General features: G+C 43.6%; 1 protein-coding gene across 1 annotated transcript; it reads right to left on the minus strand.

Moving 5' to 3' along the window:
* Nucleotides 1-435: 435 nt before the first annotated feature.
* On the minus strand, nucleotides 436-16707 carry LOC108086841 (all trans-polyprenyl-diphosphate synthase PDSS1). Its single transcript, XM_017183890.2, has 8 exons — nucleotides 15990-16707; nucleotides 6999-7175; nucleotides 6515-6654; nucleotides 6078-6219; nucleotides 5441-5530; nucleotides 2543-2674; nucleotides 2177-2371; nucleotides 436-1831 (listed from the first exon to the last, which is right to left on the minus strand). Exons 1-8 carry the CDS (start codon nucleotides 16197-16199, stop codon nucleotides 1610-1612), a joined length of 1308 nt encoding a protein of 435 aa, XP_017039379.1. The 5' UTR covers nucleotides 16200-16707; the 3' UTR covers nucleotides 436-1609.
* Between the last annotated feature and the right edge of the window lie 247 nt (nucleotides 16708-16954).

The raw sequence follows: 16954 nt of genomic DNA on the forward strand, positions 1-16954 counted from the left end.
AAACGGAAAGTTCAGTCTGCCGCAGCATTGCGTGCAATTTAATCCGAGACTTGTTGATGTCTCAAATTAAAAATCTCCTCAAGGCGTAAGCAGGTGGCATTGCTCATACGCCCCGTGAGCCAGCTGCCGTTTCAAGCTACTTGCAGCGGAATCGTTTGCTTGCCCCAATTTTAATATCAGCCATGCCCGTCGCAACAAAAAGCACTTTGGCCATGTCCAAAACTATTTCACTGGGTCGTCATGGCCGTTGTTGTCCTCGTTGTTGGTTAACGTGTTGCATAGTTACTGGCAATACTCGTTTTCAAGCATGTGTGGATTGTGCTCAGTGCCCTTTTAGGCAAGTTACAGCAAAAAAGGCAATTCAATATCCTGAATTTAGAACTCAAAATTATCTGTATTTTTGCCCTTACATAATAAATAGACAACGGCAGGTAATTTGTTTTACAAAATCGAATTTTTATTCATCTCTTTAAGTATACAAATATCGTAGTTACAAGTATCAATATCAACGTCTTCATCAATATTTTGTCGTTCGCTTTTTATAATCTGTGGGTAAATCATCCTCAGCACCCGTTTAAACTGATGAACTGGCCAGGTTAACATATGATCTGTGTTTTGGTTTTAGTTCGATCTCTTTTTGAGTTTTGAGCAGGCTGTAAAGGAGCCCAATGGGTTCTCGTCAAAACAAAAGTCACAAAAAAGTTGAACTGACTGACTTATAAGTGGGTTTCGCTTATAAATTAAAATAAGAATTTAAACTAGGGCGTTCCGAAATGGGGTTTTGCGGTTCGATTTTGTTTTATATGACTTATAAATTACTATTGCATTAGGGGCGAAAAAGAAACCTTTAAAATTAAGACTGGGCAGCACTGTTCCACGTACAATCCTCGATAAATTTCTAATAAAACATAATGTATATGCATTTCATGCGCGAATGGTTCAAAACATTTTATTTATCAGGCTAAACTACAGGCTTCCCATTTTAAATTACATATTTGTGCTGTCGGGAGGGTTTTGAAAAAGTGCAGACCAAGACCATTGAACCATTTAGGCATGAAATGCCCTATCATGTACATAGTTAATGTAAATTAATCCTTTCATGTTCTTTATGCTCCGTATTATAATTATCATTTTACACACCTCTTCTCTTTGTTGCATTGACTATTAAACATTTCTCTTTTACAGTGTTGTGTATTTTATGCTTATCTCCGAGTTTTTACTTTCTTTTATTTTGAAGAAATATTTGTACAATTTTCTCGTTTACTCATTGTTGGCTTTCCGCAAATATTTCGCTCTCTATACATAAATAAATTTTTCGAAAAACACTGCATATAAAATTTGATAAAAATTCATCGAACATCTCGTAAATATGTACAGCGAACGCGGCCGCTTAGTGTGTGTTGATTGGGTTTGTTTATGCAATTATTTACAGTGTCAACAACAAATGGCTTAAAACTAAATAATAAATCTTGTTTACAAAGCAGCCCGCTGGCTGAATATAACTTAACCGAAACATCGAGTGTGGCCTAGATAACTCTACTATTATTGCATTACGTGTATGGTTTATTCTTTATGGTTTATAATAGGGTGCATGCTGCATGCTGCCTGTCTACTTCATGCGGTTGATGACTAAGTCGGCGACCACCTGGAGGCCCTTCTGGTAGGGCGACTCCGTGAGCTCCTGGGCCAGTCGTATCGCCTCGTTGCAGTGCTTCTTGGCCAGGAAGCGGGTCTGCTCCAGTCCGTGCGACTTGTGCACCAGCTCGAAGGCCCGCTCCACGTCGCCGGGCTCGCTGAAGCGCCGCATCACCATGGGGTTCAGCTCGGGGTACTGCAAGAGTGGAGAAGCGTTTTCATTATGCAAGTTTGCAGCCAAGTTAAGCACACTGCACGCGTGCGCAGCTCGCGGAATGCATAGCAAATGGGCATTGGTAATCGCTGGCAGCCGACTTACAAGTTGCGGGTCCAGCCAGCCACCACCCACCAACATGACATCATCGCATAACACTCATCGCCGCCACAAAAGACAGCTCAATCTAGCATCTTTATGCACTTGGGCAAGTCCCCAGATTGATTGCTTCCTGAATACTTACATTCGCATTCGTTGAGGAATCAATTTGGTTATCTAGTTGGCAGGCCAACAAGGAACAGGGCACCCCGATGATCACACACTCACCTTTTCGCATGCAAAGAGGACGGGGGCAGTGGCCAGTCCGAGCTTCAGATCCGCCGCCGTCGGCTTGCCCATCTGCTCGGTGGAGGAGACAAAGTCCAGCATGTCGTCGACCAGCTGAAAGGCCAAGCCGATGTTGCGTCCGTACTGGAAGGCCACCTCGGCCACGTTGTCGTCGGCCTGGGCGATTACGGCGGTCTGTAGAGGAACCAGAGAGCAGGAGAGCAAAGTCAGGTCAAAGTCAGTGGGGGATTGGGAACAATGCCGCGAGACTGCGTGCACACTAATGGCCGGATTAGGCGGTCCAAGTGGCGAGTGGCCAGTGGCGACTGCAGGGGATCGCATGATGGTAATGATGGTAGTACTCACCGCCTTCAGTGCGTTGGCGATCAGCGATGCGGTCTTCCTGTATGTCTTGGTCAGATAGTGGGCGAAGCGCTCGTTCTCCGTTTCCCTTGAGCCGAGCTGCATGAACTCGCCTTGGACCAAATCGGTCAAGATCTGCAAGAGATTACGGACAATGGGTGATAAATATGCCATCCTAAACGGTTATGGCTTCGATTGTTCTCGCACCGGGCTTCCCACTCGAAGATGAATGGGTAATTACGCGATTCGCAACGTCCCCTCGGGCTTGCAAATCTTCTCAATTTAATACGGAACATCGGTTTTATGTTTTTTGGGCCTAAACACGCCGATACGCTCGTGTGTATGTAACTTCCGCTTGGCTGGAACCGCAAATGCAAATGGCAAACACCATTGTGCCAAATAGATCCGGCAAATAGGGTTTCATTCAGATCTCTACGAGAAGTCGAATATTTTGGCTATCGACGCCTCTGTTTGCCCACCAATTGTGCGGCACGCCCTTCGATTCGCCTTCAAATAGGCATTTTCATTGATTCGGCCGAGAAACTCGCGGGCAGATGTCAAAATCTTTGGCAAACAGTCGTGGGCGCTGAAAAATGGCGGCATCCAAGGAGCCCAAGGTGAGGCGGTCATAACTGGCCAATAGTTTCTGGCCAAAAGCCGAGCCAAATTCCTCTGACTGCTGCCGGACTTTCAATGTTAATTAACACTGACAAAAAGCCGAGCTCCAAACTACAAACTACAAGTGCGTGAGCTCTAACAACTTGGCCAACAAGTGCATTTTGAGCCACACAAATTAACACAATGCCGCCTTTTAAGCAGCTAAATGAGCCCAAGCGCTGTAGGCCACGGAATTGAGTGCATTTTGTTGAAGTAAATATGGCCAAGCCTCGAATCAACTTCGTGAGCCACTTGTGTGGGAATTTTCTCTCGGAATTGCAAACTTCCGACAGGGGGAATTCGGCGGCAGAAATTACTATATCCAAGTTGATTTGAAGTCAAACTTCAATTGGCTATAATGTCTGGGCCTTTCCAAGGGCGTAAAATGCCTGAGCTGTCTGGAATAGCCCAAAACTCAATTCTGAACTAGTCATAAATTCGCTTGATTGAAAGGCAGGCGGACATTCTACCCATTTTATTAATGCCATCCAACGTCTTAGAAGCCGTTGATTTTATTCAGACACGTGCACAGCATATTTAATGTGTCAAATCTGATAAACATATGCCGAAGATTGTGGATTGTAGTCGTAGATGAAAGAAACACGCCAAAAGTCGGGTATAAACGAAAGGCAACATGAGTTGGAGGAATACAAAGACCTCGCCGAACAGAACATGGTTTCCATTGTGCGAATTTATTTAAATTTTCGCAAATTGGTTGGATAAACCAATAGTTTATTACTGCAGCAAAACTTATATAACTCTGATTGATCAATAAAGGTGTGACAACTATAAGCTAAACGATTGCTAGTTTGATTTTAAAACTCTGTAGTTGTAAAGATTATTATTAGATTATTACTCCGACACCTTTTCACTGTTTGGAAACTATGTTTAACCAAAAACAAGCTCTCTTCTTCGTACATTTTCCATGGCCTAGAGAAATTTAAACAAACAGTGGATACCAGTTGGAGCTGTTCAGCTGAAACGGTCTTAGAACTAGTTTCAAGACGAATGACCTCACAACCGCGAAGAAAGTTTCGTTTGGCCGGGGTCAAAATGCTTGGAATGCAAATGAGCACGTTGTGCGATAGATACTCCAGAGCGATATCGCCCAGATCGAGGTAATGAAATAGACAAATAGCGGCGGATAAGTGTCTGGCCGCACCTTCGGGTCCATCTTGAGGCTGAGGCCAATCCTCCTCAGGTGTTACGCATCTTTTTCGCGAATTGAGAAAACGCCGAATGTGTAACCCAAAAACGTAGTCAAGTTTATTGTGTTTACTTTGGCTATTAACTTGGCCGCTCGATTGTGTAAATATGCGGAGAAGCTGTGGATTTGAAGAGAGATTGAGGCTCCGCGCCACCTTGGTTTCGCTTTCCGGGGCAACAGATCTAGTTTCACTCTCGATCGCCACCGAAAGTGAAATTGGCAGGTGTGACTAACTCGAGATTCATAGAAACTCCGTGGGGCACGGCAGAGTGATGAATGCCTCCGAGGAATGTCGCTTCGCACCTGGGGGAACCACAAGGACACGGATGCACAACTCAACAGCCGAAACATAAAAAGTGAATGCCGCTCTGAAGTTTCACGAACTCTGGCGAAGGGCAAACCTTGGGGAACTCAACTTCCAGGGACGCAGGAAGTTCGCAGGCCGCTGATTTGTGGCCCATTAAAATTGGTAACTGGTTTTGCGAACGGGAAGTCATTTCCTTGCCAACGGACTGATTCAACTTTCGCAATTGTAAGACAAAAGTTCCCCTCTGTTTGTCCAACAACTGTGTGAAATTCGCCACCCGTTCTGATTACGTACTTTCTCAAATACAAATACAAATCGTTAAGCCGATGGTTCTTAGGCATGGATCATTTCCTCTGAATCCGGGATTTACTTGTGGTCGCAGCCCCTTTTCTCTGAATGAACGGCTCAAATACTCGGCCACTATTTGTGTTTGCCTTGGCAATTAACTAGCAGCATAAAATGTGCGAGGTACTTGGCAGTTCTGAGCTGTTTGTTTTCGGTGGTGAGTGCAAAAAACTCTAGAGTGTTCTACTGGTTTCGGGCAGCGAAGTTATTTTCGTAAGATGATCTATAGCTGATAGCTGATTTTGAGCTGAAAGTATTTCCCAAATGAACTGCACTAAATAATTGTCAGCTTCTTTAATCAGAGACGTAATTAATTCCTCACAACTTAAAGATATTTTGGGCTTTCGAAACTTTTGTTAGTCGAATCCTTGTGGAGTTTTCTTACCTGACTCAGCACGATCGTCACGTCATCGCTGCGCAGACGAGCTATCATAATCGAGGCAATCGATAAGATGTAATCACCAGCCATTGTGACCTGCAAAAGCGATGAGACATGGTCAGAAACAAGCGGCCATAACAAAGATCGGCCAACACAATCGCTGGAGGACAGTTATGTGTGGCAACACTCGACAGCCGACAGCACGACGGCATTAAAAACAAAGCTTCAACCGACTTATGACTAAGATGCCATCGGAGACAAGAAACTACCGCTTCTGCGGCTTGTGAAGATTGGATTAATTTATGCATTTCAATTTGGAGACGTGTCGAAAGGGAAACTGCAGTGTCGAGATATTTCGGGATCTATTATTAAAGCCAACGACTAAGCATCGCCGTCCGATTTTGAGGCCTTTCGAGTGATGCAAGATAGATGTTGACAAAGTCAATAAACACTTCGAATCGAAATACGCAACAAATTGATGTCAAAGTCAGGCTCTGGGAGCTGAATGATTGCTGTTTCGGTTGCCGAGCGACTGGGCGCGTGTTTGGCTTGGTTTGTTTGGATTTGGCAAACATCGCTGGCACCGATGATGCCACGCCACACGGGCTATCATGCTAATCGGATCTCCGATCTCTATCCTTACCTTCTTGTGGTTCCACAGGGCGTTCACGCTGGGCTTGCCGCGCCGGAAGTCCGACTGGTCGATGACATCGTCGTGGACCAGACTGGCCGAGTGCACCATCTCCGAAAAGAGGGCGATCTGTCGTTGTTTGTGTACTAATTGGCTGCGAAGGCAATGGAAAACATGATTAGGACTTGGAGTCAGGGGCAGCGACTACACCTCCGAGTGTGCAGGTCTACGATGTCTATGTTTAAATTTGGCCGAAATGCGCGCATTTCGCAAAACCATGCTAATCATTTACTCTACGGTACGCAGTGAAAAACATATTTATTTGCTAGTTTTTCAGGCGTCAGTCTTGCATTTGAACATTGGATTGTAATTTCCACACATTATGTTTCTCCATCAGGAGCATACTTTACAGATATTGATATTGTGGTATGGTACTCCCAAAAACTCACTGTGACTCGTTGTTCAGGTGATAGTTTATCGCCTTGGCCATCAGCATGGTGACCATGGGTCGCAGCGCCTTTCCCTGGCCATCGAAGTAGTAGCTGGCGATGGTGTCCAGTTCCGGCTGGGAAGTCCCCGACTTGAGCAGCTGGAAGATGGTAAAGATGGAGAAAAATTAGCCCAGCCTACTCTAGAATCTGGATTGAATTAGCAAATATTTGGCAAAAAGTCCCCCAGTGGAGAGCTGGAAAAAACCTGCTAAACTCTAAACGGAATTTCTCACAACACATTAACGTTATTATTATTTGTGGTTTGACATGATTTGTTCAATTCCTTCAAGGCTTGTTAGCAATCAATCTGCACATTGATAAGTAATAAATTTGATCTCTATACTGCAGCTATAAAAGTATTATTTATTTGCTTAGCTTGGTTTCTGTTTACTACTTGTGCTGTAAAGGTGTTTTAGATGGAATCCTTGGACTGTCTACTCACATATCTCACGTCGTCGTAGAAGTACTTGAGGTCGTCGTCGAGGATGATGTAGGGGTCGATCTGGAACTCCCTCACAGGACCAGCCGGCTGTTGGGTGTGGACCGAGCTGTGCTGCCTCGTATTCGCCTTGGAGCACTGGGAGTACTTCAGGGTATGACTGCACTTGTGGGGGCTTTGCTGGGGGTAGAAAAGTTGTAGAACGGTTAGCGATTTCGGGTAAAGGCTGCAATTACTAACAAAGTGTGAATAACGAAGGAGCAAACAAGTCACTTAACAACTTTCAATTGCGGAGCTGCCACGACTAACAAGTTTTGCCTCGCCCGCCGGCGGAATTTCTGTTTTCGAACTGCCGAAAATTAATAACTGGAAAATTGCAGGCGGCTAGGCAGAAATTTCGGGCTCTAACCGCCGCAAATGGCCAACTAATTGGAGTCGATTGTTGACGCCCTCGCTCGACTCTTGACCTTGTCGCCAATATCTGTATTGTAAAAGCCGCAAACCCTTTGTTTTGTATACAAAAGAGCAGCACGCGCTGCTGAATTGCCGGCCAAATTGTGTTGCCACCATAGAATATAGTGCCATTTCCCACACAGAAAGAAAATAGAGATCATAGTTGAATGTGAGTTAGGAAGTTTGGGTGAAATTATCGAATTGATACATTTTCCCTTAGGTGCAAGCGCTGCTTGATTCGATTTCCCTTTCAAAAGCATTTACGAGTCATTATGCAATGTTCGCAATTGTTTGCTTCTGTGCAGCCTGTCAACCAGTCAACCAATCAACCAGTCAGCCACTCAGTCTGCCAATAAGAGCCGCACACATGTTGGCATGATAACATGTAAATTCGATGTTGCCAGCTGTCGGCGAACGGAGGCAACTTTTACACTTCTGCACCACCAAATATTTGGCTAAGATGGACTTGGGCGTGAGCGGATTTCTGGTTGACCCACTTGGGTGCACGGGGTCCTGACTTCGACCAGTGACTTCGACCATCACTCGCCGCCCTTGGCGATCGACCGTCATCCGCATCTTCTGCAGCATCATCACAATCATCATCACAATCATCATCTTTGGGATCACACGTGTGGGTTTCGGACGGCGAACTGGTTCGCTTTGGTCTTCGGGGCCCAGAGCGTCGTAAAATACCCAAACAAATTGTTGGCCATTGAAAAGAGCTTGTAATGACCCAGTTTCATATTTAATATGTGTCATAAACATCGGAATGGGCTTAGCTTTTGGCGAGTAGAAAGCGAACCGATCGCGATTGAGGGCTTATTACAAAATCGACGCATCACAATTTACAATTTTCAACAGCAGCCGGAAGAAATCCAATTAAATGCGAGTCGCGGTAGCTTTCGTTTTCAATATGTGCGCCAAATTAAAATTAGTTGATAATTTTCGCAAAGGCAAGGAAACAAAAGTAGCAGAAACAAAAGTTACATTTCCATTTCTTCGGTGGGACGTGCAGAAATGCATTTAATTGTGGCCATTTCGAGTTGGCCGCATACGTTGAATGACTTTTAAGCACTGTTAAATGCTTTTTACAGGTGCCCACGAAAGCCGAACGGATTTTAAGTGTCTCTAAACCCCACGAACTGCTGCCGTTGGCCACTTGGCTGGGTTGCGGATCAAATGCTCAGCAAAAGGCCAGGTCAACGCTCTGGGCTTACAATTCTGGCAGTCCATAGGATCTGCGCTTTCGCAATTTCAATATGCGAATTTACATTTTGGGTTTCCGAGTTTTTGCGTGCACAACCGAAAACCGAAGCGCTCGAAATAACCAGCGAAATAACATAGGAAGTAGCCTCTTTCGTTGCACTTGGCTGCTGAAGATGAACAGAGGACTATGACTCAGTTTCACAATGTGGTTTATTGTGCAACCATGGAAGGAAGTAGCGAAATATCTAGAAAAGTCAGGTCTGGGCAATGCGAAAACTACTGCAAATTCAAGTTAAGTATTCAATTCATTACAAAAGTTAACTTAAGTTCGAACTGTATTTGCATTCCAAAATACTGATGGTGAAGAGTTGCCTTGTAGGTAATTGATAAAATGTTAGTTCAGATTTAACCTCTCCAAAACCTAGGGTTTCCAAGAGGTGGAGTTCAGTTTTCAAGATAATCTCCCATCAGTCGATAAGGTTAAACCGCAATTAGCCAGGCGCAATCCAACACCCGAAGACATCCAGTTTAACCTCCTTTTGGCCCACATGCAATGCCACGAAAGAGGAGCCGCAACAATTGGCAAGCCAACTTTCACGTCGATTCAAGAGGAAATAATAATAATGATCTGCGCGGCAACAATGCGGCAAATAATTTACCTTTATTTGCTTAGCGATCGGAGGCGCTCCTGCAAATTTTCATTTAAATACGCCCGGTTTGGAGGCCATTAATTTAATTGTGGAAAAATTGCAGCAAATGGGCGGAGTGATCAAAGCAATTGCAGCATTTAGCGAAGTGTGTGCTCATGCCGGCCACACAAGTGCCAAAAGCGAATCAAGCAAACTGAAAATTCGGCGCCACAGGGCGCTCCCACGGCACAATCCTCTCCAGGCGTCATCCGATCCAGTGCGAAAGAAACCCATCCCACTCCGGGCCCATTGAGGCATCTGAAGATGAAGACAATTAACGGCTGAAAGTATTTAAACACCTCCGAGTGCCACGCAAAACTCGCACTGATTGATGTCAGCTCTGATTGAAAGCCCAACAAAGCGGGGAATTGCAACATTTTGCATTGGTTATTGATTGCCTTACGGCTCACTTATTGTTTGCTTAGAGCCTCCTCATTGTTGTGATTTCTGCTCTTGTTTGGCCGGAATTCGCTCGTGTTTTCAGGCCATTTGTATGCGGCGCAGTCGGCATCATAAGCCATTTTTATTCAATATGGCAATATGCGAGGCTCGAAAATTGCCATTGCATGTTGCGATTTTTATGGAGGTCGGTTTTAAGTACGAAAAGTGTTAACAGCTGCCTCTGGTCGACGGGCAGCGATTTTCGACTAAACACGCTAAAAATTATTCAATTATAGTCATCAAGTTAACCAATTTATGCTTACTCCGCGTGGCGAAGAGAACATTATAGTTGTTAACTGCCTACATTTATTTGCAAATTAATCGAGTGAGCAATGCACTCACTTACAAATTGTTCTCAAGGGTTATTCAAGACCATTTTTGGCGTTAATGAACTTGACTTATCCGAAATTACCATCCAGGAAGAGAGTGTGGATAAATGTTCCTTGCCTTGAGACATGTCTGTACTATATATTATGTGTACATATATAATATACAGGAATGTATTTAATTTTTGTAAAACCCTGCTGCGACAATCGATCCACTTGCCAGCAATTTTAATTGCTTCTTTCTCGCTGGCCAAAAGAAACACCGATCGAACCTGACAGGCCTTTGCAAGCGGAAGCGGCCAGCAGTGAGCAGTGAGGTTTTGGCCAAAAGCGGACGCAGAGAGTCGGCCACGAAAGCGAGCGACTGAGGGCCGCGAAGACGAGGCTTTGGACTTACTTTCCCTTTTTGTCATCGCTGCGGTGCGGTGCGGTTGTATTGCTGCGGCTGACATAACCAAGCGTTGGATGGCCGATCGGAGGCTTCGAGGGGCATGCGATCGGCTCCGTAATTTCTCCGTTCGATTTTAACCGCGGGAGCTTCTTCATTAGCCAAGTTCGCTGGCAAGTGGTTAACATGCGTGTTAACGACTCAGCCGCACCGCAGGCATCCAAGCTGAAGTGAGTGTGAATGCTGAAGCGCCGAAGTGTTTGCCTCCGAACTGGGCAATTTGTATTTGACAAAGTGCTCGCCGCGGCATTGAGAACGCTTCTGAAAATCGCTCCGTGATGCAGCAGCTCGAGTGGATAGCATAATCTATCGGCATTATTTGCTAATGTCTCAATTGCGAATGCTTAACTGCGTCACGGTTTCATTGCGATCGCAATAGGGCTCATCAGAAACTGTGACAACTGCAAGCGATTGACCAATTGAGGTCTTCAAATCATCGACCCTCAAGATACTTTGATCACAAAAACCATTACATTTTTGGACTTCAATCAATTTATAGATTTAAACGATTTATTATTAATTTAATGCCTTTTTTACATTGGTTTTCTCAGGTATATTTCAGTAACTCTGCGATTAAAGATAACCGCTTCACCCGAGGGAATAACCTCATTGTTGCATTTAAGAAATAATTAGTTGTCATCCCAAAAGTGGACGCACTGAAAGCGATTTCTCACTCATTAATTGGTATAAACTTGATTTCCGATCCCGTTTAGCCAACCATTTTCCGGAGTCATATATCAGCCATCGAATCAGCCATGGAATTCCCCCGTCACTTTGGCTATTGCGCAATGGCGATTTACAATTGAAATTAGTGCGTGCTTGTCCAACGCGGCGGCTGCGTGATATTTGACTACGAAGGCGACTTAAGACGCAGACGCGTTTCTAAAAGCCGCCACTGCAATAGCGAATACGTTTTTAAACGCCTCGGCATCCAAGCGAATGCAAAACCCCGAAAAGCCTGAGAAAACCTTTTAATAGCCGAAAATATTTGTTGCCAACCATAATTTTCGGAGGTGTCAGTGTGCAGTTGGTAATTATAACAATCTGTCAAAGGCAAAAACACTAAAATGCAACCAAAATTAAGGTTCGCCAGGGAAAAGCAAAATGTTTTTGCAGACAAATTGGAAACCAGTTAGTGGTGGAAAACCTGAAAATTCAAGTTTATCCTGCATTGGCGGCTTTGGGTGTAAATCAACCCAAAAAATTACATAAAGAGCGCGGACAGGAAAAAAACAAACTCCGAAATGCAAACTGCAATGCGACGCGTGCCGCCGATAAATGCAAATCTAATTTTTCGTTTTCATTTCTGGCCAAGATATTTCGAAATGCGGAATCGTAAACATCGGTGAACATTTAACCAAATTCCAATGTTAATTAGGTGAAACCCTTGGCCAAATAGCAGAGCCCAGACTGGAAGTCAGAATGCTGGGCAAACACTTCGAAGTTCGAACAAGTGAGGCAATCAGTGTGGGAAGCATATGCGAGTCGCCCGAAGATAGTCAAATTTATGTTAATCACTGATAAAACATCAAATATTTTAACCGAACGCCCAAGAGGCAGGAAAGTCGACCAATGAGCGACATTGATGAAATGCGGGGCTGACAGCTGGCCAGACTCGATGGGTTTGGCCGGGTTATGCAACTTGGTCAAAACTATCCGAACCAAACTTGCTCTACCGCCCAACCCGCTCCCTTCGCACACAGAAAAAAATCAGGTTAAATAGATAAACATGTCTTAAATCTATTTGTCGAGCTAAACAGTTCACAGCTTAAAAAGGCCAATTTCGATTAGCCATGATTAATCGTTTATCAGCAATGTATTCAATCGCATTAAATCGAATTTATGTTTAAGCTTGACCAACATTTCTTTCTGTGCAGGAGAAGGCGCTTCTTTTTCGGCTTTCAAATCGAAATCGAAAATTTGTTGTTAAGGAAAACAACGCCGAAATCATTAACAGTTAACCGTCTTGGCGCGAAAGAGAGGGAAATGCGGCAGAAAGGCCGAAACCACCGAAACCAGTTTAGGACAACACACCAAAACGCATGCGTCTTTCTGGAATTGGGTCAGCAAGTACGGGCCGAAAAATACCAAAGCCAAACTTGAGCGATCAAAGAGACCATTGCAGGTGTATGGGACAGGTTGAACGAAAGTCAGCCAATCCGCTTAGGCATGCCCACATCCAATTTCCGAGAGCCAATTAAGCCACCAGTAAGTGCACATTAAACATAAATAATATTCGTTCGCTCCGATAGAGAATTATTCGGAGGGGTTTCGGCTTCTTCTGCAGGGCTTCCTCTTCGGCCACTCGGACCTTGGGTCAGTGAAAGTGCTTTGCAGAAATAAAGACACGGCCACAAAGACGGAGATTTACGATATGACCATCTCGTGCATACGACAGATGTATCTTTAGCATATCTGCTACTTTTTGCTCGGCTCTTTCTCGCATATTCATGCTCGACCTGATGACTTTCTCACCAGAGGTTGGCTAAGAGAAATATGACTGATTGTGAAATACAATTTAAAGGAATGCGGCTCGGGGCCTTGAATTGGGAAACTATATAAAACGTTGGTATTATTTTACTTAAAAACAGAAATTCCATATTAAAAAGCTCGGTACCTTATTGTATCTAATTAATAATATTTAAGAAGATTTAATAATCTGAAACGGTTACTTGAAAGCCACTTTTATCAAAATCACAGCCAACCTTATCGGGCATTGAGTTCGTGCCCAAATTTCTAAAAAATCTCAATGAAAACAAGTCAAGATTCGGTTTCACTTTCACAAGAGCGAACCCTCGCATTCAAATTAGGCAGATACATATAAAAAGCGGCGATTGGACAGAAATCAATCCGCAGCTCCGTTAAAACGTCTAACTGTTCACAGACTCTCTAATCTAATTGAAAAATCGCCACCTTGGGAGTATCAACCCAACGAATTCACACGCAGGCGTTAAAATTCTTGGCCCAAAGGCAAACTGAGATCGTATTCCACGCATTTGCCATGAAAGTGAAAAGTATAAAAATACTCGAAAATTATGGGGCCCTTAAGCCAAAGAGAAGGAAACTACGAAAATGATTTAAAAACTGATTCGAGGCAAAGAGAACGAGTACTAAAAGCTGGTCAATCGGCTTCTTGCCAAATTCGTGTGGCGCATAAAGATAAAAACTCGGACTTCGTTTTTTGGTCGTTTTCTTTTGGCCAAAACAATGGAGAGCTCGGCAGCTTGGCAAATGAAATGAAGAAGAAAGTCAAAGAAACCGTTAAAAGTGAATTTCTTCTACGACTGCTATTGCCGACTATTATTAGTTGGCGTTTTTTTTTTGGTTTTTGGTTTTTGGTTTTGGCTGCGACGTGCGCTTTCTATTTGCGTTTTGTTTATTGTTTACCTATGATAGATGAACGTATCAGTTTCCAGGCGCTCGTTTTCGACGTTGTGTGGATGTGAGTTGGGCATAAAACCAATTTGGCGTTGAATGAATTTTTATTCGGCTTCAAAATGAAATAACAAAAAGGTCTTCAACAACTAAAATGCATAAATAACTCGATAACGACAACTGCATACACAATTTGTAAACTTTTTCCATTATGATTGGCGAATGCATTCATTTAAAGTTGATTAAGTTTATTTTATTTATTTACTTTATAGACATATAAAGGGATTCCTTTTGTGTATATTTTTTTTAATATATTAGTATTGACCATTTTATTTGCATATCTACTTTTGTAGTAGAGTCACCAGTAAAAGGGGTAAATCATCACCAAATTTCTGAAATGTTTTGGAGACAATAGACCCCTCTAACCCACGGGATCAGGGTCTGTTTAACGAGGGTCAAAAGTGTGCAATAAAGTGAATTAACGAGCACTTAACCCTTTATATATATTGCTCGGAATTGGCCAAACTGCTGCTATATAAATACAAATAAATACATTTGAGCCAAGGCTGCCTGCCCAAATAACCAATGCATAAACTGCATTCAATGTATTGCACTCGCAATGCTAAAGCAATTAAGTCAAAGTCATACTCCTGAGCTCCACCCCCCGCTAAATGGGTTGTCTTAAATGGCGTGCCATAAAACAATAAACTTAATAGCAAATGTGAGAAACCGATGCACTAATTGTGGCCTACACATGCCTACTCCAGGCGCAAGTTAGTAAGCAATTAAGGCGAAGGCGAGTGTTAACTAGCAAATTGAATTATAAGACAATTGCCTGCACTTCCTTCTGGGTTTTTGAACAGACAACAAAGGCTCTCAGAACATAACCTAGAGATGTTTCCCCAAGAAATATGGCCTAGCATGGAGAAATACCTCCATAAAAATATAATGAGCTTGGTTATTTACGACCTTTTTATGCACTCACTGCGTCATTCACTATATTTCAATACCAGAGGGCGAAAGATTTGCGTTATTGTATTAGTAACAGCCAGTAAAACTCATGAAATATAAAATGCTGATAGCATTCCACTAGCTGATAAGTAAACATCAAATTGCTGGTTTGACAGAACTAGGGAACAGAACCCGCCCGGAATCCACATCAAATATTACGTATACGCCGCAGGTCACAGTTTCGAAGGCAGGCAGAGCACAGTTTTGGGGGCACTGGCCCCGAATCAGCTGTTTATTGGCGCTGCAAACAGCGGGAAAATCAACAACGCGGCGATAAATATTGATAAATACGAGCAATAAACCAGAGCTAAATATGCAGCTAGTGAAATTGCATAACTCAATAACAAAAAAGGAAGAAAGACACTACAAACTTGTCAACGATATAAAAATAATGACAAACTACAGACAGACTAGAAAGAGATATAATTATCGGGCCAGAAAGAGAGGCAGTCGAAAAACTTCACCTTGCAAAAATGCAGGGAAAAACACATGGAAACGAAGAAAAACAGAGGCGTTCGGCAAAATGGTAAAAAACCAAGGCACAATAATAAATAAACGCGCCAGCTTCCGCCAACAACAACACTGTAGCGACTGTGGGCGCAACAAGTTGTTTTTCACGCTACTTGCACAAAAGCAACGGCCAAAAGCCAGCGACCAATTTCACTTTCATTTTCTTTTTGGCTTTGCAGCGATCGCCAAAGAAAAGAAAAGCGGACAGGCAAAAGCCAAAGTCACGCAGACGCATTAGCGACCAAAGAGTTGGCTTGCTGCAAGCGCAGCCAATGCACTCTGCACCGGAAAAAGCGAACCAATATTAAGTCATAAAATGTGTTTATAGCTTTGCGGTTATCTCAATAATTGAAGAAATTAAAAAAATGTTCTCATTTATTTACTCAAGTTATCTGATAGTAGATTTAAAAATAATCCAATCGCAACAAAAATGTTAACACAAATCAGTGGCGATCTAAAAATCATTATTTTAAAGGCCTTATATAGGCTCACAGTGTTTTTTTTTCTGTGCATCCCGCTGCGGCAATGAACTCACCATCAGATCGGGATAATCCTTGCCCATGCTGAAGCTTAATCCGTGGAAGAGTCGCATGGCCTGCTGTTGAACTTTAGGTGGATTAAATCCTGTCGATGGGGATGGGGATGTATATCCTGGCCGGGATCCAAATAGCTGATAAAGCAACTTGTGCGTTTGTTGGCGACGCGAACCGCACACGACGCGACCGGAAGTGCTCAAGCAGGCCATTTTCGGTTTTGATTGATAGAATTTTTATAACAGGGTTTTATTAGCTTGGTTTGGGTTTCTGGGAAGAACTGAAGCTTTCGATCGATACACAGGCACAGAATTCAACAGGTGAACAGCATTATTAGGTGTTTTTTGTTTATATTTTGGCAGGATCGCAGGATTTGGTAACGCGCAATTTCGTTGCGATTTCGGGGGATAACAAGCGATTTTCGAGGCGACAGCGAAGCGCGGCTACTTCCGTTTGGCTTCAGAAGCTCCAGCCAAGTGTTTTCGCTTCTTGTGGATTTTTGAATAGATGCGCGTGCGCGCCGCCAGGTGTGGTGAGTATCCGACGGAGGTGAAACCGATCACACACGAAGCTCACGTCGGCTTGAACTTGAACGGGTACTTCAGTCGTTACACCACACAGTTTTGCAGTCACCGGAGGTCGTGGGCTATCTAGATGACCCCTGTTTACCTGTGGGTCACACTATTTACGAGGAGATATTCCGGATACGAGCCCTTCTTATATAGGTTACTTGGCCTGGCAGCCACTACCTTCCTCCAGCTGCCAGTGTTCTCATGTCCCACAACCACTGGGCCACCTAGAAAAGTCTCCTGTAACACGTTTTCCGGCCGAGGAAATAGTTTTTATTTAACTCGCACGCAATTTGCACCTTTTCACAACTTTATTTTGACGTAACAGTGCAGAACAGCTGGTGCGAACAGCTGTTTAGGGTTGCAACGTGCGCGGTGACGCAAAAGCCGGCAAGAGA

Source organism: Drosophila ficusphila, unplaced genomic scaffold, assembly GCF_018152265.1.
Source record: "Drosophila ficusphila isolate 14025-0441.05 unplaced genomic scaffold, ASM1815226v1 contig_791, whole genome shotgun sequence".
In the NCBI taxonomy this organism is placed as follows: Eukaryota; Metazoa; Arthropoda; class Insecta; order Diptera; family Drosophilidae; genus Drosophila; species Drosophila ficusphila.

Bases quoted from the DNA above. Each gene is read 5' to 3' on its own strand.
- LOC108086841 (XM_017183890.2), bottom strand. From the start codon at position 16,199: ATGGCCTGCTTGAGCACTTCCGGTCGCGTCGTGTGCGGTTCGCGTCGC. The intron at 6,220-6,514 runs GTGAGTTTTTGG...TTGCCTTCGCAG, and splicing joins CACCTGAACAACGAGTCACA to CCAATTAGTACACAAACAAC. The intron at 1,832-2,176 runs GTGAGTGTGTGA...CCACTCTTGCAG, and splicing joins TCCTCTTTGCATGCGAAAAG to TACCCCGAGCTGAACCCCAT.